This window comes from Rattus norvegicus, chromosome 4, assembly GCF_036323735.1.
Source record: "Rattus norvegicus strain BN/NHsdMcwi chromosome 4, GRCr8, whole genome shotgun sequence".
NCBI classification, from domain to species: domain Eukaryota; kingdom Metazoa; phylum Chordata; class Mammalia; order Rodentia; family Muridae; genus Rattus; species Rattus norvegicus.
The window spans coordinates 73,011,975-73,033,451 of NC_086022.1; the positions used below are offsets into that span (position 1 = coordinate 73,011,975).

At 38.9% G+C, this 21,477-nt stretch overlaps 2 protein-coding genes and 1 pseudogene across 2 annotated transcripts; all 3 read left to right on the forward strand.

Moving 5' to 3' along the window:
• Window positions 1-854: 854 nt before the first annotated feature.
• Window positions 855-1,796, forward strand: Or2a51 (olfactory receptor family 2 subfamily A member 51). Its single transcript, NM_001000843.1, has one exon. The coding sequence runs from the start codon at window positions 855-857 to the stop codon at window positions 1,794-1,796; it is 942 nt and encodes a 313-aa protein (NP_001000843.1).
• A 411-nt stretch (window positions 1,797-2,207) lies between these two features.
• On the forward strand, window positions 2,208-3,207 carry LOC108350809 (glyceraldehyde-3-phosphate dehydrogenase pseudogene; annotated as a pseudogene).
• A 16,737-nt stretch (window positions 3,208-19,944) lies between these two features.
• Or2a20 (olfactory receptor family 2 subfamily A member 20) lies at window positions 19,945-20,907 on the forward strand. Its single transcript, NM_001000974.1, has one exon. It carries the CDS (start codon window positions 19,945-19,947, stop codon window positions 20,905-20,907), a length of 963 nt encoding a protein of 320 aa, NP_001000974.1.
• Window positions 20,908-21,477: the final 570 nt, after the last annotated feature.

The following is a 21,477-nucleotide window of genomic DNA, read 5'->3' on the forward strand; positions in this document are numbered from 1 at the left end:
AGTCTATAGGAACACAAAAAGTTGCCCACTTTACATAGTGCTAGGCTTGAAACATGGTTCAACCCAACACAAACTGCCCTACTTTTTCTGTGTAGAAATATGAGCATAGTGAATCAATAACTCTTTCGGTGATCTAGTTGCCAAATTATCAAACATTGATGTGTGCTCATTTATCAAAACAAGAATACACATTTTGATTCATGTATGCATAGGTATAATCTATGTCTTAAAATGAAAATATTATTCCATATAGAACTATAACTAAATATTATTTCTAGCTACTTCCTTCTCATAGCATCGCAAGTCATATGCATGTGTTAAACTTCTTCTGCCATAAGGTACCAATTATTTTTGTCCATCAAGAACTGCCTTTATACTCTAGTTATGATTTAAATTTTTATAAATAACTATATGAAAATCTATAACAACCATTTGATTTCTGCCAAAGCAATATACATTCTCTGTTTTCTCTTTGACATTAGTCTACTAAAGCTCCAATATAATTTTGAAGACTTAGTAATTCTCTAAAAGATTAACAAACATGAACCTAAACACTATTTCATGATACTTTTGTTCATATAGGTTTGGTAGTCCTTAATTACATCAGTGCCAGTGGTTCCAGGTCAGTAACTACTGACATATTTCATCCTCTGAAAATTGGACGCCAACCTTGAAATGTGAGTAGATGGACAGGCAATTTTACTATTTGATAACTAATATTTAATTCATTGATTTACTTGAATAAGTTTATAAGAGTATATTTTAAAAGTATTTTGCACTTGAAAAAACTTGAAAAAAGATGTTTTAATATAATTTCATCTCCTAGAACGTTCTATCTCTCCTTCATAGAAAAAATGGAAGAAAATCAGACCATGGTCACAGAGTTCATCCTGCTGGGATTCTGTCTTGGCCCGAGGATTCACATAGCTCTTTTTGCATTGTTCTCTCTCTGCTACATCTTTACTTTGTTGGGGAATGGGTTTACCCTTGGATTAATCTGCGTAGAGCCCAGGCTACATTCTCCTATGTACTTCTTCCTCTCCAACCTGGCCACCGTTGATATTGCCTATGCTTGCAATACAGTGCCACAAACACTGGTAAACCTCTTGGATGAAACCAAGTCCATCTCCTTTGCTGGCTGCATGATGCAAACTTATCTCTTTTTGACATTTGCAAACACAGAATGTGTCCTCCTTGTGGTGATGTCCTATGATAGATTTGTGGCCATCCGTCACCCCCTACACTACACTGTCATCATGAACTGGAAAGTATGTACCATCTTGGCTGCTGTTTCCTGGATAGTAAGCTTTCTCTTGGCTCTGGTTCATTTAGTCCTCATTCTGAAGCTGCCCTTCTGTGGACCTCATGTAATCAATCACTTCTTCTGTGAAATCCTGTCTGTCCTCAAGCTGGCCTGTGCTGACACAACACTCAATCAAGTCATCATCTTTGCAGCCTGTGTATTTGCCTTAGTGGGGCCCCTATGCTTTGTACTAGTCTCCTATACATGCATCCTGGTGGCCATCCTTAGGATCCAGTCAGGGGAGGGCCGCAGAAAGGCCTTCTCTACCTGTTCTTCCCACCTCTGTGTGGTAGGGCTCTTCTTTGGCAGTGCCATTGTCATGTACATGGCACCCAAGTCCCAGCACCCAGAAGAGCAGCAGAAGATCCTTTTCTTGTTTTACAGTTTTTTCAACCCCATGCTGAATCCCCTGATATACAGCCTGAGGAATGCTGAGGTCAAGAGTGCCCTTAGGAGGTCGCTGTGCAACAAAAATCATTCCCAATTGGTGTGATATTTGGACAAGTCTTGGCAGCTTTCTGTAATTTCAATCCCCAATTATTTCCTAAATACAGAAAAATCACTATTTTCTTCTTATCTTTGTTTATTGCATAATACCACATGCTGTCTCTTAATTTGGAGGAAAAAATACTACATATATATGGTGCATCCATTGGTTTTCTGCTAAATGACATTTTATCAAAATAATTGTTTTTCTTTTGTTGAACTTACTAGCTATGAAATTAAATGATATTTTAATTCATTTTCTGGGGCCCAAAATTTGAATACATTTTATCAAAATTCTAATTATACAACCTCACATATTACATGTATCATACGATTAAGAAGAAAACAAGCAGCTCTCTGCTCCTCCATGTTCCAGAGATATCTTTTCATGCAGTGCCAGCTTTATCCTGTAGACAAGATGGTGAAGGTCGGTCTAAACAGATTTGGCTGTATTGGCTACCTGGTTACCAAGGCTGCCTTCTCTACATCGGGCAAAGTGGAGATTGTTGCCACCAATGGCCCTTTCATTGACCTCACCTTCATGTCTACATGTTCCAGTATGACTCTATCCATGGTAAATTCAATGGCACAGTCAAGGCTAGAATGGGAAGCTTGTCATCAGTGGGAAGCCCATCACCATCTTCCAGGAGCGGGATTCCGCTAATATCAAATGGGGTAATGCTGGTGCTGAGTATGTCGTGGAGTCTACTGGCACCTTCACCACCATGGAGAAGGCCAGGGCCCACTTGAAGGGTAAGACCAAAAGGGTCATCATCTCTGCCCCTTCAGCTGATGCCCCCATGTTTGTGATGGATGTGAACCATGAGAAATATGACAATTCACTCAAGATTGTCAACAATGAATCCTGCACCAACTGCTTATCACCCCTGGCTAAGGTCATCCATGATAACTTTGGTATCGTAGAAGGACTCATGACCACAGTCCATGCCACCACTGCCACTCAGAAGACTGTGGATGGTCCCTCTGGCAAGCTGTGGTGTGATGGCCATGGGGCAGCCCAGAACATCATCCCTGTATCCACTGGTGCTGCCAAGGCTATGGGCAAGGTTATCCCAGAGTTTAACAGGAAGCTCATTGGCATGGCCTTCTGTGTTCCTACCCCCAATGTATCTGTTGTGGATCTGACATACCACCTGGAGAAAACTGCCAAATATGATGACATCAAGAAAGTGGTGATACAGGCATCTGATGGCTCACTAAAGGGCATCCAGGGATACACTGAGGACCAGGTTGTCTCTTGTGACTTCAAGAGAAACTTCCATTCTTCCACCTTTGATGCTGTGGCTGGCATTGCTCTCAATGACAACTTTATAAAGCTCATTTCCTGGTGTGACAATGAATATGGCTACAATAACAGGGTGGTGGATCTTATGGCCTACATGGTCTCCAAGGAGTAAGAAGCCCTGGCCACCCACCCCATCAAGGACACTGAGAGCAAGAGAGAGACCCTCAGTTCCTAAGCAGTCCCTGTCCCAACTCGGCCCCCAATACTGAATATCTTCCTCACAATTTCCAGTCCAGACCCCCATTAAAAAAAAGAGGAGCCTAAGGAGTCCTCCCTACTCTCTTGAATACCATCAATAAAGTTTGATGCACCCCCCCCAGAAGAAAACAAGCTACATCCAAAGACTGTGATTCTTTTTTTTTAAAAACTCTTTTTTTTAAGATTTTATTTATTCATTTTATATATGATGAGTACACTGTCACTGTCTTCAGACACACCAGAAGAGGGCATCAGATCTTGTTACAGATGGTTGTGAGCCACCATGTGGTTGCTGGGATTTGAACTCATGACCTCTAGAAGAGCAGTCAGTGCTCTTAACCGCTGAGCCATCTCTCCAGCCCAAGACTGTGATTCTTAAAGCCCTAATGTAGAACTCTCCCAGTCTCCTACAGTTGTACTTGTCCATTCTACAAATTACACAGAGGGTTTTTTTTTTCAAAACCCACCGATATTGAAAGAGCTTTAATATCATTTATAGATCAGGTAGTCCATGGTTCATTAGTAACTAATAAAGGGGTAAGCATGAATATTATCTCTTTAAATAAGCTGAAAGTGAAAATCAGATTACCACAATTTTGGGTAGTTTAGGGATTCTGCAGATGATGAACTATGATTTACACACGTGTACAGACTTTCTCTATGCATGGTTTCCTAGCATATCTCCATCAGCACCTCTACGTCTGTTAGTCCAGAAGCTTGGGACCTACCTACGAGGGTCACTGTCCTCCTAGTGCATCTCTCACCTAGATAGTAAGCTTTACAGATAGATGCCAGTATCTAATTGAATCTCCAGTCTGGTAGTAGATTGAGTTTTGTTTATTTGACCTAGTTAACCAATACTTGAGTAGAAATACATCCCCAGAAATTTCAGGTGAATTCTCAAGGAGCTTTATGATTTTTTTTCTTGAAATGGAATGGACTTTTCTTGTTCAGTCTTGCCCAATGTCATCATGATGATAAATGTCTAATGTGTTGAAAAGACTATGTGTTCTTTATTTATTGGTAATTAATACTTCGTCCACTTTTAATAAAGGTGTTTAAGTGAAGTCACACAGAGTTTATCACTTACTGAGTGGCAAATATTACATATTGATAGAATTTTAAATGGTTCATTTCATTGACTCATATAAAAAACATGAGAAAGATAATATAATCATTCTTGGGTGGATGCATTCCACACAGTAGTGTGGATTGGACTCTTTTTTAAACAGTCTGACTTCCTGGACCTCTCTACTTAGATACATATGTCTACCAGTATATCAGTCTTTCAAATATACAAAGCTAGATATCCAAAAATAGAACATTGTGAATAAAGGCAGATTTTTCACAGCTGAATATGTTTCATGGTAAGCTTAACTGAGTCAGGCAGAAGGGGCTAGTTTTCCTGCATAATGATACTGATAGTCATAGAATCACTATACTTCTAGAGAATAATGTAACACAAAGAAGTTGAGAATATAGATGACTTTCATTGAGCATGGAGATTTAGGCCAGCTATGTATGACCTGGAACCACAATATCTTGATTCAGAGTCATTCTCACTCTATCTTCTCTCTCCCAGTCTCTCTCTCTCTCTCTCTCTCTCTCTCTCTCTCTCTCTCTCTCTCTCTCTCTCCTCTTCCTCTCTCTTCTTCCTTCTCTCCCTCTTTCTCCTCTCTTTTTGACATAAATTTGTTCAAAAAAGAAAGCATTTTAACTCTACACTGAAATGTGAAAAGAAGTGGGCATATTAAGAATTAACAGGGGGGTTATGGATGGGAAACTGGGAAAGGGACTAATATTAATAATGTAAATAAAATGTATCCAATTAAAAAAAGAATTACTGTAATGCCAAGGACCAGCCTTGGCTTGGTCAGGGGGTCCTGTAGAAGGGGTGTTTGGGAACAGCAAAAAGAACAACTTGAAGTCAAATCCTGGGTCCAAGCTCTCTTGTTTCTGTTCAAGAGAGCTTTCTCTGGAGATCTCAGATAGCACAGCTCTACAGACCAAGGTGCATTCTTTCATTTACTTATCAATTCAGTCACAGATCACAGATCACAGCCCCCCAGAACTGTCTGTGTTCTTTTAGATCTGCAAAGTTTCTTATCCAATTCATATTGCATCCTTATATTTTGCATAGTTGAGAAATTATATATTATTGAACTCATGCTTTCAGAGATCTTTCTCACAGCCTTAAGAGCTGTCCTGAAGTTCCCATCATTTGCCATTTTGCTGAGACATTAGTCACACCCTCACCTCCCATGCTGTTTCTGATAATTAGGGAGTCATTAACTAACAGAGAGGACATTCTTCAAAGGAAGAATATGAAAATATTTACATTATTATTCAAACAAGCCTTGTACCCACAACAACCATAAACACTTTTGCAGGCCCATACACTACTAGCTCTGTTCCAGGGCTAAGAACCATGTCACCCCCATCCTGTACATGGCCAAGCAGGACCTGGCACACTAAGATCAAGGAAGCACTACGAAAAGACAGGAGCAGCAAGTTATACAGTGGAAGAGAGGAGAGATGTCATTTCCTACCAAACCTCACAGCTGAGTAGAATGAGACGGATGCTTCTTAGAGTTTTCCTTACACTAGCCCTCCATCAAGACAAAGGAATTAGTTTTTGTATTCAAAAATTTAATCAGACTTAATTGTTGTATTCAAAACCATAATCATCAAGGTGGTTGTTGCAGATCTAAGATCACTTGAAAGATGGGTGGCCTCCATCTGGCCTAAGCATGGCAGTACTTAGACATCTTCCTATTCCTTAGTCACATCCCACTCTAGATTTACACACTTCTTGAAATTTTCTTTTTTTTTTCATCCACAAGACATATTTTGTATTTATTTTTCATATTGAAATTTTAAAACAGGCAAATGAGGACTGCCACAATGTTTTGTCCACTTGACTCCTTGGGCGACAGGTCCCTTATATTCTATAGTTCTGGGATGTCTGGCCTCTACAGTCTGAGACATCGATCCAGTTCCTGCCATCTGATCACAGTTTAGGGATGAGGAAAGAGGGATGGATGAAGGGCATCTTCCTCCACCAGAGGACACACTTCGGCAGTCAGGAAATCCTCTTCCACTTACTCATTTTACTGATTAAACTTAATGGTGTGCAGAGATCTGGAAGCAAGAGAAGTGGCTTCAGTATAGTCTTCATTATGGGATATATTACATATGTATAATTCTACATGGATAAATGCTCACATAGGTCCAGGGGTTTAGTTTTAAAGGAAGAAGGCAGATGTTTCTGCTACACTCGAATTGTAGGCCAGAAGATTGAAATGTCTGCTGCCTCTTTGGTTGTTCTGGCACAGCTCTAAAGGGTTGTTTTTCAAAGGAAACAACCAAGTAGCTGAAGATATTAGGTCCCAGACATAGAGTTACAGTCTTTTTTTTTCTTTTTTTTTTAAATTTAGAGAATACTTTATTAGTTTTTGTAATCAAACCCACGTAGATAAGACCTTACATATTTAATACAGTGTGTTACCCCTGTACAAATGGAAAAAACTTAAGTTCAACATTTCTAGACCAATATGGCTGTTAATTTCTGTACAGTGCCAACTCAACACAGTAAATGGGGATACTTTTTTCCAAAGTTGACAGCACAGCTAAAGTTTCAAAAAATTCAAATTATATATCTGTATATATATATTTATATTTATATAAAAAGACCAATAATAGCAGTGTGTTATGCATCAACAGCAGCAACAGCTTTTCCAGGTTCTGCAGTCATCTGAACAAAACTGTAGAGACATCCAGCACACTCCATTAAAAAAAAAAAGTAAAAAAACAAAACCCGAGAAAACAGCACAGTTCTGTTACTCTTGTGGTACCTGGCACCATTTTTTTTTTAAATTAGCTTCTCAATCATCATCTGGAAAGAAAACATTCTGAGCAACATCATTAAAAACAGCTCTGTCACTACTACTAGCACAGTCACTACTACGTATCATAAAGCAGGTACAAGCTATTTTACATCCACAGAGGTATGATACAGTACTGTCCTACATCTATAATACTAGAAGATACAATTTAAAAGGCATTATTTGAGACTTGATTCTACTTTTCCAGCAGAGGGCCCAAAGGATGGTGTGACACAGCTTTGTAAAGAAACATACTCTAGACAGGATTTCCTTTCACTAGTGGCACAGTTCTAAGGATTCATTCTCTCCATGAATGTCAGCTAAAACCGTTATTAAAAAAATGAAATATCCCTAGAACAAAACCGTATAACCACCGGATTCACATGAAGATGACCTAGTGGAGACAAGCTGGACCTCACCTTACCAACAAGCTATCAAATCTGTTATGTTTAAACAGTGAGACCTCCAAGGAAGGAGATGCCAAGTAGTGCTTCAAAGCTTCGGACCACAATCAAACACAGCATCCTTTTCAACAGAAGCAGAAGCTCATCTGAATATGCTCAAGGATGCTGACATCAACATTTAATCATCTCCTCACTCATCCAGGAAGAAGGGGAGATCAGTTACTACTGTACTTTATTGTGTTCAACCAAATCACCATGTTACAAAAATAGCAAGCTGCCATAATAAAAAATAAGGCTCCTCTATCCAGCACCAGATAGCATCATTTTACTTTCAAGCCTAGAAATTGCACACTTGTATATAAACCAACCGAAGATGAGGATTGAGAGTTCATCTTGGTGGATTCCTTTGATGAATATGAAGTGTCCTTCCTTATCTTTTTTGATGACTTTTAATTGAAAATTGATTTTATTTGATATTAGAATGGCTACTCCAGCTTGCTTCTTCTGACCATTTGCTTGGAAAGTTGTTTTCCAGCCTTTCACTCTGAGGTAGTGTCTGTCTTTGTCTCTGAGGTGTGTTTCCTGTAGGCAGCAGAATGCAGAGTCCTCATTGCGTATTTAGTTTGTTAATCTATGTCTTTTTATTGGGGAGTTGAGGCCATTGATGTTGAGAGATATTAAGGAATAGTGATTATTGCTTCCCGTTATATTCATATTTGGATGTGAGGTTATGTTTGTGTGCTTTTCTTCTCTTTGTTTTGTTGCCAAGATGATTAGTTTCTTGCTTCTTCTAGGGTATAGCTTGCCTCCTTATGTTGGGCTTTACCCTTTATTATCCTTTGTAGTGCTGTATTTGTAGAAAGATATTGTGTAAATTTGGTTTTGTCATGGAATATCTTGGTTTCTCCATCTATGTTAATTGAGAGTTTTGCAGGATACAGTAACCTGGGCTGGCATTTGTGTTCTCTTAGGGTCTGTATGACATCTGTCCAGGATCTTCTGGCCTTCATAGTTTCTGGCGAAAAGTCTGGTGTGATTCTGATAGGTCTGCCTTTATATGTTACTTGAGCTTTTTCCCTTACTGCTTTTAATATTCTTTCTTTATTTTGTGCGTTTGCTGTTTTGACTATTATGTGACGGGAGGTGTTTCTTTTCTGGTCCAATCTATTTGGAGTTCTGTAGGCTTCTTGTATGCCTATGGGTATCTCTTTTTTTAGGTTAGGGAAGTTTTCTTCTATGATTTTGTTGAAGATATTTACTGGTCCTTTGAGCTGGGAGTCTTCACTCTCTTCTATACCTATTATCCTTAGGTTTGATCTTCTCATTGAGTCCTGGATTTCCTGTATGTTTTGGACCAGTAGCTTTTTCTGCTTTACATTATCTTTGACAGTTGAGTCAATGATTTCTATGGAATCTTCTGCTCCCGAGATTCTCTCTTCCATCTCTTGTATTCTGTTGGTGAAGCTTGTATCTACAGCTCCTTGTCTTTTCTTCTGATTTTCTATGTCCAGGGTTGTTTCCATGTGTTCTTTCTTGATTGCTTCTATTTCCATTTTTAATTCCTTCAACTGTTTGATTGTGTTTTCCTGGAATTCTTTCAGGGATTTTTGCGATTCCTCTCTGTAGGCTTCTACTTGTTCTCTAAGGGAGCTCTTTATGTCTTTCTTGAAGTCCTCCAGCATCATGATCAAATATGATTTTGAAACTAGATCTTGCTTTTCTGGTGTGTTTGGATATTCCGTGTTTGTTTTGGTGGGAAAATTGGGCTCCGATGATGCCATGTAGTCTTGGTTTCTGTTGCTTGGGTTCCTGTGCTTGCCTCTCCCCATCAGATTATCTCTAGTGTTACTTTGTTCTGCTATTTCTGACGGTGGCTAGACTGTCCTATAAGCCTGTGTGTCAGGAGTGCTGTAGACCTGTTTTCCTGTTTTCTTTCAGCCAGTTATGGGGACAGAGTGTTCTGCTTTCGGGCGTGTAGTTTTTCCTATCTACAGGTCTTCAGCTGTTCCTGTGGGCCTGTGTCTTGAGTTCACCAGGCAGGTTTCCTGCAGGGAAAAAGTTGGTCCCACCTGTGGTTCCAAGGCTCAAGTTTGCTCGTGGAGTACTGCCTAAGTCCTCTCCGCTGTGGCAGCAACCGGGAAGATCTGCGCCGCTCTTTCCGGGAGCCTCCACACACCAGGGCTCCAGATGATGCCTGGTGTTCTCCTCTGGCGTCTGGACGTGCACAGAGTGCAGCCTCCCCTGGTCTCCCAGGCGTGTCTGCCTCTCTGAAGGTTTAGCTCTCCCTCCCACGGGATCTGGGTGCAGAAACTGTTTATCCGGTCTGTTTCCTTCAGGTTCCGGCGGTGTCTCAGGCGCAGGGGTCCTGCTGCTCCTGGGCCCTCCCCCACGGGAACCCAGAGGCCCCCCACAGTTGCCTCTTGGGCCAGGGATGTGGGCAGGGGTGGGCAGCGCCGGCGGTCTCCTCCGCTCTGCAGCCTCAGGAGTGCCCACCTGATCAGGCGGTGAGGTCTCTCTCCCACGGGGTTTGGGAGCAGAGAGCTGCTGTGGGCCGGGATCCGCGGGTGTGGGACTTCCGGTAAACCTTCTTGAAATTTTCTTACACGGTAAATATCACTAATGAATCACATCTACCAGAGTGGTTACAGAGAAATTGCGAAACTATTGGGAAAGTAGTTACTTTAAGGTTATTAATTATTAAAATTAATTATTGCAAGTTATTATATATATATTACCCTTACTCATATAAAATGCAGAAATTATGAGTCCTTCAAATTGAATGTCCCTAATTACAAGTCCATGTACTATAGAATAGCATGAATAATGTTGAGATATCAGGTCTCATATCCCAAAATGAGAGAACGGAGTCTATCCATTTATCTCCAAGGTATCATGGGGACCTGCAACTATGTTGCTGACCTGTAAGATTGTTGCTTGTTCTTTGCTGAGGACTATAGTCCAATATTTTTCATTACATGATGTTTTGTACCTTCAGATCACTTGGAGAAATGACAAAAATATAGATTTGGATTTGATGGGTCTAAATAGGATTGGGGTAGATGCTCAAGTTCAACAGACGCTCCTGTTCTGTTGATGGGTGACTCATGGACTACACTTCAACTATTTCTACTGTAGATTATTTACATATAACTTGCTATTACTCTTAGAAAAACTAGGAGGGACATAAATTTGTCTGTGTTCTCACAGGGCCTGACAGCTGAGCTATATCACCAGACCACAGGGAGGCTTTGTTTTCTTGCTTCTCTATGATAACAACAGCCCTTTTTAATTTACCATTTTCTTTGTTTTATGTGGTTGTTTCATTTCATAGGAGAATTATTTGTTTTGTCTGTTGTGTCTGTGTACTGACATCACTCACAACATAAGAACACTGATGACCACAATCTATTAGGGTCTCAGAACCGTCTGAGAGCCAGATACTGACATCCTGTAGAACAATGGAGAAAAATCAAGGTGATTTTTTTCTACTTTTATGTTAATATGCTCAGTACTTCATGCTGAGACAGGGGAGTTGTTGAGGGGATCCTCAGAAATTAAGCAATCTGTTCTCTGGTGAATACCAAAAGGATGTTGTATGACTTAATTCTGACACTATATACTAGGAGTATCTGGTTGCATGAGCTGAATGCTCAGTCCCAGAAGATGTCTCCACTTCATGGGACAATCCTAATTCCTCATTGTGAGACCCACACCACATACTGAATAACTATAATCCTATATTTTAATCTCATACCCACAGCCTTAATACATTGCCCATATTTCTTCTGCTTGTACCCCTAGGTAAAAACATGACCCTTAGGTTAGGCTAAGCAAGGCATCTCATAACAACTGTTCATATTCAGCACTAATACAAGAGGCTATCTTTGCCCTGTGCCTTGATTAAGACAACACTAATAGCTAAAAAAAAAAAAAAAATCAAAAACACTCCCTTCTTTGTTTTTTGATTCTATACATTTCTAATAAACATCTTCCTTTTGAAATCAAAACCACTCAGATACATAGTGAAGAACTGTGCCACCATTCTCCACCCAGAATACTTCTCTCATGCTATCCTGAAGAAACACCCCCAACATCTTTGGTGTTCTTCCCACAGTGGGGGGGAGATTCCTTTACAAATTTCCCTGGTTGAGAGAAAGAATCTAAAGATTGGTAGATAGATATAAGGAAAGGTCTCTTATCCTGAAGGGAGCAATTGAGAAAGAAAATAATATTATTAAAATATATTAAACGATATTCTCAAAAATATTTCAAAAAATCTCAACAATAATTTATTTTAATCAGTTGTCACACTCTCTGAATTTATGTTTTGTATTATAGGTTAATATTTTATATTATAGTTTTATGAGTATTGCTACTTTCAATTAAATAGTAGTTAACTTCTAGATGTACTTTATGCACAAAAGTTTTAAATGTCCGTGGAAATAAAATTATCAGTGTTGTTAAATATTATAAATATTTTTACTTAAATTAAAACTGAGTGCACTGTTGGCTTTGTATATTCAAATATTTATGTGCCTCCTTTTCTCTCTCCAGATAGTCAACACCATAAAGATATGTGTAGCTACATTCTCAGAATTGAAATGTATCATTCTAGAGTGAGGCTTAGAAAGTAAATGAAACTTACAAGACTTAGAAAGTACATAAAACAAGTCTCAGAAAGTTCATGGAATTTAGGAGATTTATGGGGTCTTTTCTGAGATTTTCTAGGTAGTAACAATTGCTGTGGATACACTCCAAAGACCTAACTTCCAAGAAATTGTACAAAGAACTTAGGGAAACAATATGTAGGCTTTTGGGAATGCAGTTGCATTTGAATAACAACTCATATGCCTCATTTACCTTGATTCATGTAAGCAACCCCAATAATTCACTGGTTCTCTAAGATAGACTTAGATGCCCTGTGTGGGGTAGAGCAACGTTGTTCATTTCTCCTCAGGAAAAGTCACAGAGCACAATGGCACCTGGCTAGGACACATGGTTGCTACAGTGAGTATGGTCTTGTAATTAGTTGCTTGTGTACTAGAAAAGAAGTAGTTGAAGTTTTTCATTTCTTGAAACTCTGTTAGAATTATGAAATTTTTAGTTTGCCTTGCTTAGCTTCAAGCCTTTTTGTTCTTCTGACAGAGAGACACACAGACAGATGTATATGTGTATAAAATGAGGATTTTTATTTTATAAAAATAGATTTTTATATACTGTTTAATGATTAAAATTTTCTCCCCCTCTACTTACAGTTTTGACCCATCTCCACTTTCATCTGGATCCACCCCCTTTCTGTCTTTCATTAGAAATCATACAGGCTTCTAAGAGATAATAATAAAATATAATAGCATAAAACAAAAACTGACACATCAGAATAGACTAAAACAAACAAACAGAAGTAAAAGAGGCTAAGGCTAAGAAATGACACAAGGAAGAGAAATAGTCAGAAAGGACCACTCATTCACACAGTCAGAAATCCCATTAAAATACAAAACTAGAAACCATCAGAACCTGAATGGTTTAAAGGAGGAAGAAAAAAGAAACAAAATTATAAATAAATAAATAATCAAAAGACAAAATTTCAAGACGAAGAAAGCCCTAACATGTTATGAGACAAGGAACCTCCAAATATTCCAGGGGATTCATTTTATGCTGGCATCTACAGCTGGGCATGTGCTTTACCCATAGGAATAGTTTGTTTCCCCAGTGAGACTCCTTAGGAGAAACTAAATTTTAATTTGCGAGTCTTTGTCAGTTTTCTTTCTAAGTTAGAAGCTTCTCCTCTCAACTCTAGGACCCCATCTGTTGCAGACCCCTGCAGAATTTGTGCAGGCTCCACAGCCTCTGAGTTCACACATGCTTCTCTCCTATGTGTTTAAAAGGCCTTGGTTTCTTACTGTCCTCCATCTGTTTTGGCTCATCTAGACTTTCACAGGGTTCCCTGAGCCCTGTGAGGAGAGATTTGATGGATGTCTTTTAGGGCTGAGTGTTTCAAGGTCTCTTGCTTTCTGCATGTCCGCCTATGGGTGTCTGTTTTGGTTTACATCTATTGCAGGAGAAAGCTTCTCTGATGATTGCTGAGCAAGGCACTAATCTATGAGTATAGCAGGATGTCACGAGGAGTCATTTTATTGCCACATTTACATGTACAACAGGTACTATCCACATGTAAGTATATTCTGGTAACATTGGTCTTTCTGGGTCTTCTAAGAGGTTACCTCACTTAGGAAGATCTTTTTCTAGTTTCATTTCTTTACCTGTGAATTTACTGATTTCAGTTTTTTAAACAGCCGAGTAATATTCCATTGTGTAATAAATGTACACATTTTTTTTTCTTTTATTAACTTGAGTATTTCTTATATACATTTCGAGTGTTATTCCCTTTCCCAGTTTCCGGGCAAACATCCCCCTCCCCACTCCCCTTTCTTATCGGTGTTCCCCTCCCCACCCTCCCCCCATTGTCCCCCTCCCCCCAACAGTCTAGTTCACTGGGGGTTCAGTCTTAGCAGGACCCAGGGCTTCCCCTTCCACTGGTGCTCTTACTAGGATATTCATTGCTACCTATGGGGTCAGAGTCCAGGGTCAGTCCATGTATAGTCTTTAGGTAGTGGCTTAGTCCCTGGAAGCTCTGGTTGCTTGGCATTGTTGTACATATGGGGTCTCGAGCCCCTTCAAGCTCTTCCAGTTCTTTCTCTGATTCCTTCAACGGGGGTCCTATTCTCAATTCAGTGGTTTGCTGCTAGTATTCGCCTCTGTATTTGCTGTATTCTGGCTGAAAATCTTTTTTTTCCCCCCGGAGCTGGGGACCGAACCCAGGGCCTTGTGCTTCCTAGGTAAGCGCTCTACCACTGAGCTAAATCCCCAGCCCCATGTACACATTTTCTTAATCCACTATCCTGTTGAGCGTTATCTAGGTTCCTTTAAATTCCTGGATTATACGGATAGAGCAGCAATCCATATGGTTGAGCAGTATAATGGAGCACCCTTTGGCTATATCCCCAGGAATACAATACCTGCATATTGAAGTAGATCTATTTCTGGTTTCCTAAGGAACTGCCATACTGATTTCCAAATTTTAGTATCCTAAAATTTTATAATATTCAGAATTTAATTACATTAATGATAGTTCATATGGGCACAAAAGGAGATAAAAATTGTGGAGACTGTATCCTACATACAGTTTGTTTCATAGAGGGGACAGTATTTTGGGGCTTCCTTTTTTAAATGTGTTCATTTTCATCCAGCCAGTGGTAGTACATGCCTTTAATTCCAGCACTCAGGTGGCAGAGACAGGCAGATCTCTAAGTTTAAGGCCAGCTTGGTCTACGGAATGAGTTCCAAGAGAGCCAAGGCTACACAGAGAATCATATTTTGAAAAATAAAGAAGGGGTTGGGGATTTAGCTCAGTGGTAGAGAGCTTGCCTAGGAAGCGCAAGGCCCTGGGTTCAGTCCCCAGCTCCGAAAAAAAAAAAAGAACCAAAAAAAAAAAAAAGAAAAAGAAAGAAAAATGATTATTTTTATCACACATACATTCGTAGCAGATGTGAACATGCCCTGCAAATGTAGAAACCACATTCTCCCTTTTGTTTATGCTCTAACTCCAGACATCCAGAATTACAATGCAATGAATACATTGATTTATAAATTTTAGAGTGGCTTCAATGAAATTTCTCTCCCTCTCCCTCTCTCTTCAATGTCTAATATCAAAAGAAAAAGAAATGAAAGTGAGAATGGTTTTAGATAACAACTCATGAGGGAAGCCACATGGTGGAGACTGCAGTCTTCCCAGAAGTTCTGAACCACTGTGTGCCCTGGCTGTCCTGGAACTCACTCTGTAGAACAAACTGCCCCTTAAACTCAGAAATCCTCCTGCCTCTGCCTCCCACATCCTGAGGTTAAAGGCATGCACCTCCAACACTTGGCTGTGAGAGTACTTCTTCTAATCAATGACCTAAATTGGTGGTTCATACACTGCTTAAGATAGGTCTCAAAAGGCCATTCTGGGATACCATGGCCTCTCTTTGAATTCCCCAATCCTCCTCTGCCTTCCTATGCAGCTCCCACAGTATCTGTAATTTGGAGTGTGACTTTCAATCATAAAAGTTTTTAAGATCGAAACTTCCCATTTCTACTACAGACCAGCAGATCTAGATTCCATCCAGGAGAGGCTGAGCTTCAGAGAAGGTTCTAAAAGTTCACTCATTGGTTCTGCTTCTTGAGAAGTTCCTTAGAAGCATCTTAGAATGAAAATAATGAAATGGGGATTATGACTTAAAAATGACAATCAGTATTGACAAATTCTGATGGGTGCTGTTCCAGAGTTGTCTTCTTATCTGTGATTCTTAGCTGCTTGTCCTGTTGGGGATAGAAAGAGATAATTTCTTTGTCTTTGCTTCCCACAGAGGGGCATGATGTCTCATGGCCCTGCCCCTCCAAGGAGACTCAAGAGCAGCCAACTAGGCTGAGCCCTCAGAGAATAAAATCTCCTTTCCTGAGGATTCTGCTGCATTTCAAGTGGGAGCAGACCTGAGGGTTCTATGTTCCCCAGTAACTCTGCAGGATTAGGATGCTGTGCCAGCCTCCAGCTGTTTCCTCTTCTGATATTCTTGGGTGTTAATGTGTGAGTCAACAAGGTTGTATAAATTTAGTTCACCATAAATTCCTCCCAGACAGCTTGAAGCATCTTGTCTTTGCTTAACTTCCTCTGTTATTGCCACTCTTTCTTTCTATATCATGATGAGAAATTCTATGAATGCTAAATATACATGCTTATTCATATTCTGTACAAATAGTAATTTCTATATCATGACTTTAGATGAAATATGTAGAATAACTTTCCTACTTAACAAAAATTATAGTAGAATATGTTACAGGGTGATGTTTCCTCTTATTGATATTAACACATATTGTCTTATGAAGGTTCCATTTCATTCCTGTCAGTACTGTAAAAATGCATTTGTTTATTGCATTGGACTGTAAAGGTCAAATGCATATTAAGTTTATGTCTTATATTTATCTGTCATATAACTTTCAAGACATATCTGGGTCCTAGAATATAGTCAATAAGTAAGCATGTCTGTTATATTTTCTGGAATCTAGAGAATGAATTTTGGTGAGGGGAGGGAAGTGAGGTATCAGGAAAGTGGAAAAAGAATGATGTTCTCAACAATTATTTAAGTCTTTTATTTAGTAAACTTTTATATTTAATATTTACATTCTCATGTCTTCTCTCTGCTCTGAAGCACATGTTTACAACAATATCCTTATAGCATTACAATCTCAGTCTGTTATACCAAGTACTACTTCAGTGCTGGGTACACACAGTACATGAACTAGATGATTAACTCACATTCAAAGATTATTGAAGAGATAATTCAGTAAGATGTCACCTTCAGTTCTTCCTGGCCTATGAAAAAAATCACTTAATTTGTCAATCCTTACTCCATATGATAACTTGGCAAAGTCTCTACCTCATCAATATGTAAGAAAGAGAAGTAACAACTTCTTTGTTAGGTGCAAGTAAGCAGCCTTCAGTTGAGATGAGCAACTGAGGAATGGTGTGAGGATGGCTGTAGGAATTTGCTTTGCCCATGCCTCCTACCATAGAAATGGATAATTCATCAAACTTGAGACTGACTTTTTAAAATGATACATTGCAAGTGATGATATTTTGCTCATGTATGAAGAAATGCCTTCCTTCTGAGATTCTTCCTTTAGTGCTTTAGAGTAACCAGATCATCTATTAACCATACCCGTTGGACAACTTTTAATTTCTGAAGTCATGCATACATAACTTAATGTATGTAATCATAACTCTTTAAATTTACACTTGTAACTGGAACATACTTTGAAGTGAAGTACCTGCAGCCCCTGGAAATATGCTGTTTGGTTTTTAATTGATTATTTTAATTAACTTTAGATACATTGCTTTGAAATCAAATGAAAAGGATTATAAAGATTAATATATTCTAAATTCAAGTGCTTAATATTTTGTGAACCCTTCAAGTGATCTTATCCCATCTAAAAGATGTTACTTTGATATGGATCACAGCAATGATTTTTTTTCTTTATTGAAAGACTCATTCCCTGTGGGGAGAAGGACTGAACTTAGAATAATTAGAGTAGATTTTATTGTAAAAGAAATAAGACCTCTTATGACAACAATAGCTAGTAGTATTCATTTGTTTACATTTATTCATTTATTTGCCATTTAACAAACATAGTTCAATTGCCACATTTAGAAAGCAAGCAAATCTGCTTCCCAGCTTTATAATAAACAATGGGCAAGTGTACCAAATGATTTCTAATGTACCAAGCATGTTATCTGTATTTCTTTTTTGCTCTGAAAAAAATTTTTAACCTAGGGTTTTTTTCCCATGCATCGTGTGTAAAATTAAACTTTATGCCCCATTTACATAGTCTGGTACCCCGATATTAGACCAAACTGAAAATTTCCTTCAACAACAGTATCATGCTATGTCAAGTCACAGGAGGACAAGGCATATACCATAATATTGAAACCTTATTTATTTGAAATTTAAAATGTAACTGAAATGTTTGCAGAGAATTTTGCTAATTGTACGTTCTGTCTCTACAGAGGTATCTGCTCAAGAAAAGGAATTATAACCTGACAGTTGCTGAAGAACATGAATGAGAGTAAGAAGAGCTAGTCAGAGATCATTTTCAGTTCTGTTACTGATAAGCGATCACTCAAAGCCATCCGTGAAGATTATCGACATCCATCAGGTGCTAGGATCTTTCTTACAACTGGTTCTCTTGTCCCTTCCCAATATGTCATTTCTTATGCACTGCCAAATACTGCCTTCCTTGTCCAAGTTCTACACTCCAAACGCATCTCCTTCTTGATTTTATACTGTGTCTCCACACGTATTTCATGAAACTGACTATACATGAGTTCCTGAGTTGTTTAAATCCACCTTCCACACATGGAGGAGAAAACACGTAACATCAAGCTTTCAGATAGCCCTGAACTCTCCAGTTCTACTTTTGCTGATGTAGTCTTATTTCCACTTCTACCTTGTTATTGTCATCAGTTGTATGTCTATTTTATGAGTGTCTTTCTCAAAATAAAAATCTGCCCGTAATGGCAATTTCCTTGGGAAACTCTTTAACCTCTCCCTTGGTACTAATGTTAATTAAACTAGAAATTGTTCCAAAGCAATGCTATTTATGAAAAACTAGAAACATGTTTAATTATTAAGGTCAAGATCAGCCAATGTTTTTCCACTGTAAATTGCAAATTCTAATGCTTTGGAAATATAAAGTGTGTATTGCAAATATGAGGAAATGGATTAACAACAAAACCAGCCCATTTCTTCCTTATTTTTATTCTATGCTAATAATCTTCAGAGAAAACATAGAGAGGTCTACATAAATAGTATATATTTGCCTGCAAGAGTATTTATATAGGGGCTTATCAAGCACCCTTCCAAATCTTTGAATGTTTATAAGAACACCCATGCACTGAGTTTGGGTGGTAATACATTGGTGAAACAAAAAATTACCTCATTTTCCTAGAACATATTAATAATTCTGTGAATGTCCCACTTGACTAGCCAGAAAATAACCAAACAGTGGTTATTGTCAAGGTTTCAAGGCAATGATACATATCCTGGATGAATATACACAAATAAGAAGACACACAACATCATATATTATTGTCATTAGACATAATTTCCACAACCCCCTTCCTCATTACTAACAATGTTTCAAATTCTATGCATACATCTCTACATTACCTTGTGCTCCACAAAGGCCCTGAACTTTCTTACTGATCAAATGTCCACTTGCTGAGCATACAACCCAATCATAAAAAAGAAAAGTTGTTTTAGGATTTTTCTTTCAGTGAAATTATGTAGGCATCCTCTATGCTATGTTTTAGCTATGACTTACACACGTAAAGTAACAAATGCAAATTCTATCACTTTTTTCTATTTTGATATTATTCTGATCTGAAAAGTCTTTTCACTACTTGATTTGTGTTCATTCTGTGTTGCTGTGATGTTAGAATCAGAGACCTCAGTAACTCCTTGTATGCATAAAACTCTGAGGTAAATTATGTTTCACAATTGTTTTGTGTATAGGGTTTGCTACACTATAAGTTCTCCCAAGACAATTATTCACTGGAAATGTATTACTCTTTCAAAAATTGGGTGTCAGTTAAAACTATAGTTTGTACACAACTTTTTAATAATATATCATTAACTTATTAATGAATTGAATACATTCTCTTGATGTTTACTAATAGTTTTCTCATGTTGCTAAAAATCTGAGATAAATGATAAATCCGTATTTTGCAAGAATTGAGTCTCAGTTCTCTATATCTTCTTTCATAGTGAAATGGAAGAAAATCAGACCATGGTCACAGAGTTCATCCTGCTGGGATTCTGTCTTGGCCCTAGGATTCACCTAGTTCTTTTTCTACTTTTCTCTCTCTTCTATACGTTTACCATACTGGGCAATGGGACTATCCTTGCACTGATCTGCCTAGACTCCAGACTCCACACTCCCATGTACTTCTTCCTGTCCCACCTGGCCATTGTCGATATGGCCTATGCCTGCAACACAGTGCCACAAACACTGGTAAACCTCTTGGATGAGACCAAGTCCATCTCCTTCACTGGATGCATAACACAGACCTTTCTCTTCTTGGCTTTTGCACACACAGAATGTGTGCTCCTTGTCGTGATGTCCTATGACCGGTATGTAGCTATCTGCCATCCACTACACTACACTGTCATTATGAATTGGAGAGTGTGTACCATCTTGGTTGCTATTTCCTGGATATTTAGCTTCCTCTTGGCTCTGGTCCATATAATCCTCATCCTGAGGCTTCCCTTCTGTGGACCTCATGAAATCAATCACTTCTTCTGTGAAATCCTGTCTGTCCTCAAGCTGGCCTGTGCTGACACAACACTCAATCAAGTTGTCATCTTTGCAGCCTGTGTATTGATCTTAGTGGGGCCCCTGTGCTTTGTTCTAGTCTCCTATACATGCATCCTGATGGCCATCCTAAAGATCCAGTCAGGGGAGGGCCGCAGAAAGGCCTTCTCCACCTGTTCCTCCCACCTCTGTGTGGTAGGGCTCTTCTTTGGCAGTGCCATTGTCATGTACATGGCCCCCAAGTCAGAGCACCCTGAGGAACAGCAGAAGATCCTTTTCTTGTTTTACAGTTTTTTCAACCCCATGCTGAACCCCCTGATCTACAGCCTGAGGAATGCTGAGGTCAAAGGTGCCCTCTGGAGGGTACTGTGCAAAGAAAGTCATTCTTGTTTGGTGTGGTGTTCACACCACAAGGCTTGATAGTTTCCTCCAATCTTGCTCTCCAGTTATTTCTGAAATCCAGGAATGGTCACTGACTGTTTTTGTTATCATGTCTAATGTTATAAGATCACAATCTCCTCCTCATCTGCAGGACTAATAACTTTGTATTCCTTAGCTTCCTAGGAGATGAAATTTTGTCTGACATGATTTTTCTTTCCAGTTGAATTGATTTGCTGTGAAATTAAATAATACTTTAATAATTCTCTGAGTCTTTTTATTTTAATCTGTTAAATTTCTTTGATCGAATTATATGACCTGATAGCATAAGATTCCGAAGAAGAACAAGCCACATCCAAACACTGTCACCTGTGCCTAATCCCAACATTTCCCACAAATACACTTGAACAATCCAGGAATTATTTGGAGATTTCTAGCCATTATTACTTTCAAAAGAAGTTACTGACATCTTATGGAGTTAGTTTGTTGGACTGAGTGAAGGAACAGATTTAAAACAAGAGGTTTAGGAATAGGAAGGGGGAGAATGTTAAAACCCCCAAAGAAAGCTGGGATATGCCTTTCATCCCAGAACTTGGAAGGCAGAGGCAGGAG